This window comes from Otolemur garnettii, unplaced genomic scaffold (assembly GCF_000181295.1).
Source record: "Otolemur garnettii isolate 467f Iridium unplaced genomic scaffold, OtoGar3 scaffold00128, whole genome shotgun sequence".
Lineage (NCBI taxonomy): Eukaryota > Metazoa > Chordata > Mammalia > Primates > Galagidae > Otolemur > Otolemur garnettii.
Window position 1 is genome coordinate 2,069,684 of NW_003852523.1, and position 5,584 is coordinate 2,075,267.

Below are 5,584 nucleotides of genomic sequence, written 5' to 3' on the forward strand. Positions count from 1 at the left end.
CACACAGACCACGGGGACACACACAGGGACACACCACACACAGACCACATGGGAACACACACAGGGACACACCACACACAGACCACACGGGGACACACACAGGGACACGCCACACACAGACCACACGGGGACACACACAGGGACACGCCACACACAGACCACGGGGACACACACAGGGACATACCACACATAGACCACACGGGGACACACACAGGGACACACCGCACACAGACCACACACATGCCACACACAGGGACACACCACACGTAGACCACACAGGGACACACCACACATAGACCACACGGGGACACACAGGGACACGCCACACACAGACCACATGGGGACACACACAGGGACACACCACACACAGACCACAGACGTGCCACACACAGGGACACACCACATGCAGACCACACAGGTGCCACATGCTACACACAGACACATAAACATACTCCACACACCACACACAGAGGGTGCCTCACGGTGTGCCCCCCATGGGCAGTGGACACACACAGAGATGCCCTTACTGGCCCTCTGCCAACTTTATACTGAGACTCAGGATTTGTGCTGTTTCCAGCCTCCCTGGACTGTGCACCCCCCAGAAGTGGGGACCATGCACTCCCTCCACGCAGATGCACACACAGGGCTGTCCTCTCATGCAGGACCTGTGGCTGAGGACCCCCAGACACCTGCCACAGCCCAGGAGCCACTCAGAGCAGCTGTGCAGAGGGGCAGCACATCCTGGAGGGTCCCCTGGGGCCCCCGTCAGCCTGGCTGGGGGACAGCGTCCATGGGCTCTCTTAGTTCATCTAGGCTGTAGGGGAGGCTCTGGGACTGCTGGTGTCACAGCAAGGTGGGTGGTGGCACCACCTGACTGCCAGCTGCTGTGAGACAGCTGTGTCCTTTGCCCCAGGAAGCACCCCGCCTCCCAGCCAGGGGACACCCACCCCTGCTCTCGGGAGCTTTGCCTGTTTCTGACCTCCCCTTCCTGCCAGGGCCATGCAAGCCCCCTGCCAAGACCTGGCTGCTGGCTCTGCAGAGAGTTCTCTTTGTGCCTTTGCCCGGCCCAGGTGGCGACATTTGTGGGACCGGTGACAGCCATCCCTGTGCTCCTCTTCTCGGGGTTCTTCGTCAGCTTTGACACCATCCCCACGTACCTGCAGTGGATGTCCTACATCTCCTACGTCAGGTAAGGGGGGCTTCGGTAGCTCAGGAACCAGGGGCCCCAAAGGGAGGGAACTGCGGCCAGGAGGAGAGGTGCTCTCAAGGGCCACTCCCTGTTGTCTGAGTGAGGGTCACCAACTTGTGGGTACCGATGTCTTTCATGTTTTTCCTAGTTCGGGGTGTCCCCACCCTTATCAACACATACCACACAAAGACCAAGTGCATGCCAGTGACTCACACCCTGCACAAGCTGGGTGTGCCCGTAGTCTGGGTGCTCCCAAAGCTGCCTTCGGTGCTGGCATCTCCACCTGTTAGGAGCTGTGTTCCTCTCCCAAGTGAATGGTGCTTATGATCAGATCCTGATTGCTTGTAAGACCTTAATGAGAGATCCAGTGGGAAACAAGTCATCTTATAAACATCCTAGTATCTTTGAACTAGAATATTCCAGTGCCTTGGGCCCTGTAGCTATGGGATTTCCACCCGCCCCCAGGAGCAGTTCTGGGGTACCCCGGTCACAGGGCCCAGGCCCATTTTCCAAGCCCCCCTACTGCTCCCAGCTGCAGTGAGTCCACTTGACAAAAAGATCCCCAGCTGAGAACAGCTCTTCTTTTCGAGAATGTCAGATCAGACCCAGGTATATTGTTCAGGAAAACAAAATCGGAACAAAGCCGCTGTGCAGAGTTTCAACAATCTGTGTGCCGTCCAACACCAAGAAATCTGAAACTAGGGTCTTTCTTCTCAAAATTGGTGTTTTTGTTCTGACGCTACAGGGCTGGAGCGGGGATGTTTGTGGCAATGCTGTCAAGTCCTTGCAGGCTGGCAGCCCCGTGACTGTATCTAACCCTTAAGAAGTATATAGAACCAGAGGCAGGCGAGGCTTTTCCAGCTCACAGCAGCAATGGATGAAGACCTACCTAACATTCCATTTCGTCTTGGTGGGGGGGGGGGGCTCTGCAGGAAACAAAATGGGGGGAAAACGTAGTCAAACTATTGAAGGTCATTAGGAAGATCAGAGACACACCAAGCTCTCTGAGAGCAAGGGGGGGCGTCCCCGGGCTGGGAGGAGGGGTGCTTCCTGGGGCAAATGGAGTCAAACTATGGAAGGTTGTTCATCTCAGGAGGATGTTGAGTGAAGTTCTTCGGGAAGGGAGGAAAGGCAGATGGAGGGCAGCAGACGCGTGGTCAGCAAGGAGAGTCCCTCCTTCCCTCACCCAGAGGTCTTCCCCCTCAGGTACGGGTTCGAAGGGGTCATCCTGTCCATCTACGGCCTGGACCGGGAGGACCTGCACTGTGACACAGATGAGACGTGCCACTTCCAGAAATCAGAGGCCATCCTGAGGGAGCTGGACGTGGAGAACGCCAAGCTGTACCTGGACTTCATCGTCCTGGGCGTCTTCTTCGTCACATTGCGCCTTGTTGCCTATTTTGTCCTGAGGTACAAAATCCGGGCCGAGAGGTAAAGCAGCCAGACGACAGGCACGAGGAAACGTGGACACTGTGGCCAAGGGCACTTCTGGAGTCGTGGCAGCGAGGCCATGCCCAGGGACACGGGGACTCTTCCAGCCCCGCCCTGGGGAGCACGTCTGACCCGTGGGTGGCTCAGTTTATTTGCCCAGCTGGGTTGGGTCTTCTCATCATATTTTCCTTTCTAGCTTTACCTAGGAAGATGTAGGTAGGTTGGGGGGTTTTTTACATGCAGAATTTAAAATACCACAACTGGGGCAGAGTTTAAAACTGCATCACAGCTGGTGACGAGAAGCTTCCTCAGTAACATTCTTCCTAACGTCCGGGCCCCGGCAGGCCTGGGCGGTGGACCATAAGCGACTCCTCAGCTGATCCCCGGGCCTCGAGGTGTCGCCGGGGAGAAGGGCCACGCGTGGAGGGAGGCCATTCATGACTGTTGCTTTTCATAGTTTCATTTCTAAGGTTCGTCTCTTTTCCACAGAGAAGTCATTTTACAAGCCCAAAGTCTTTAAATTTCATTCATTTTGAGAAATTGTACCTTTTTAAATACTTGTTGAAGAAGGAAATAACATCCTTTGTTTAGAGGTTTAAAGGGTTTACCTGATCACTGACCTGGTTTGCGGTATGAACAGAACTTTCAAAAGATTCAAACCCAGTTTCCAGGTTGAGGGAAGACTTTGGCCCCATCTTCACTGAGCCCCGAAGTAATTTTTAAACATTATGCAAAAAAGTCATAAGATGAAATTGGCTCTTTCAAAGTCTTTTATTTTCCACATGCTTCTTATTTTAAGCAAAATATATTATTTCTTTCTAACTGTCTGACCATTCTAGTTTTGCCTAAGAAATTTCTAGATCAGCCATGTTGGTTTATTAAAACAATTTCCCTTTCTTCCTATATCACATCAACTACCTCCACTGAACCTGGAAAAACTGGGCTTAGGGAAATGTGGGGTGTGACCCCGAGGATGGGGTCTGTGGGTGCAGCCAGCCAGGGGCAGGTGAGCTAAGTGCCCAGGAGGGCAAGATGCCAGCCAGATGGCGCTGGGATTCAAGAGCCTCGCGTGAAGTCAGCAAAGACGTTAGTGCACAGAGGCCTCTGTAATTTTATCAAACATGGAACAGTGCATTTAGAGCTGTGGGCGGCCCCCCGCCGCCCCGCCTGGGTCTGGTTCCTGTGACCTCTCAGCAACACCACCGCCTCCATGCTGGGCTTGTACAGACCTTGGGCACGGGGGGCCCTTGTCTCCTCTGACATAATCACACAAGTAGCATCTCTAGGGCAGGAGTGGTGGGCATATCTGTGGACCAAGTGGCCTTTCAGTTCATGATGAGACTGCCCTTGTCCTTGTCAGCTCTCCCAGGCTGTTTGGCTGAAACGCCAGAGAAGTTCATCTGTAGGAAGGGCAGCTGCCTTCTTCCCGAACGTGGTTATCCTAGAATCAGGCTCTGCCAGTGAGAGATTGCACTTCTGTGGACAAATCCATTAACCTTTCTGAGCCACAGTTTTCTCCTGTAAATAGTTGCACTGATCGTGTTCAAGGCCATGTTCAGCTCTAGAGATTGGGAGATTCCTAGGTTGTGTCCCTGGAGCTCTTATTGCTACTTTTAGGGAATGAAGAGGGTCTGAATATACTCCCCCGTGGATTTAGTTTGCAAATGCTTAGAGACTCCTTTTACATGCCCAGATCTTTTTTTAGTAAACCGCATTGAGATTATATTAAAATGTAATTTTAAGTTTGTTTGTCGTACACACTTAACAACATTGCTTTGCAGATTAAGTTTTTAACCAGGGTCAAACAGCCTTTATAAAAAGTTTTCATTTAATTTCAAAATAGATCTGCCTGTAAGACATTACACGAGGGATGCCTCCCTTTGGAAAAGCCTCATGGAACCCAGAACCAGGGAGAGGACAGAGTCCTCCACAGGGCCTCAGAGTTGCATTGGGGAGGTCAGTGCTGAGAGCACCCTTCTCTTTGGGGGAGCTTCCCTGTTGTGGGTTAGTGTCTTGGGCTCATGACCCTAACAGGGTCATGCCAGGACCTGCACCACATGGGGCCAACATCCTCACCCCAAAGGCAGCACCCGCTCCTTCCCTGAGCACTTATGTGTCCCAGCCATTTCAGAAGGGAGACAGCTCTAGATTTAAAATCTGGTTTCCAAAAGCACCTGAGTCCTCTAAGGAATTATTTTCCTAGGAGTTTGTGCTTCCTGCACTCCACTTCCCACCTTTGACAGATTGCACTTACCCCTATATAGATGAGGAATTGGCTGGGATCCTTTCAAGGGGCAGATCTTGGGGGCTGGGAGGGGGTTAGGCAGCTACAGGGGAATGCATTTGAAAAGTCACATGGGGTTGTTTGTTTCAGGAGTGTTCACTGGAGCAGGGCTGTCACACAGGTGACTTGCTCCCCACATCCCGCAGCTCGCTGCCTCCCTGCGGCAGGACGGGCAGGGCCCCTGCCTGAGTGTTCTCCTGGTAGTATTGGCTCAAATGCTGCTGTTTAGATTCCCAGAGGTTTTCCCTGCTTTCTGTTTTAGGGTAGATGCTAAAATGCCTTATTCTAGTGACCTAAGATGACACCCCAGCAAGTGACCGATCACTTCCCCCACGGTGTGGTGGGGAGGTGCTCGGCCATGCTCTTTCTTCCATGCGCTGCAGTTTGAACCCAGGCCGACTCCTCAGGTCTGACACGTCTAGTAATTTCTGTATGTAGTGACCTACATGTTCCTTTCATCTCTGATGGAGTTTCTTCATTTAAAGGAAGGAATCAGGCTTAGATAAAAGCCGCCCTGTTGTTAGAGGTGGAAACAGAGACGCCCAGAGGGTGGCGCTCTGCAGCGAGGCTGTCAGGATGCTCTGAGGGCCACACAGAGCTGCGAGGCTGTCAGGACGCTCCGAGGGCCACACAGGGCTGCAAGGCTGTCAGGACGCTCCACTCCAAGGGCCACACAGGGC

General features: G+C 53.0%; 1 protein-coding gene across 2 annotated transcripts in view; it reads left to right on the top strand.

Annotated features, from left to right (window-relative positions):
* Positions 1-3,447, top strand: part of ABCG1 (ATP binding cassette subfamily G member 1) — a 61,326-nt gene extending 57,879 nt beyond the window's left edge. For both annotated transcript variants that reach the window (XM_003798068.3, XM_003798067.3), the window contains exons 14-15: positions 1,071-1,189; positions 2,396-3,447. In XM_003798068.3, coding sequence (XP_003798116.1) covers positions 1,071-1,189; positions 2,396-2,624 — 348 coding nt within the window. In that variant the 3' untranslated portion in view covers positions 2,625-3,447. The remainder of the gene's footprint in view (positions 1-1,070; positions 1,190-2,395) is intronic.
* Positions 3,448-5,584: the final 2,137 nt, after the last annotated feature.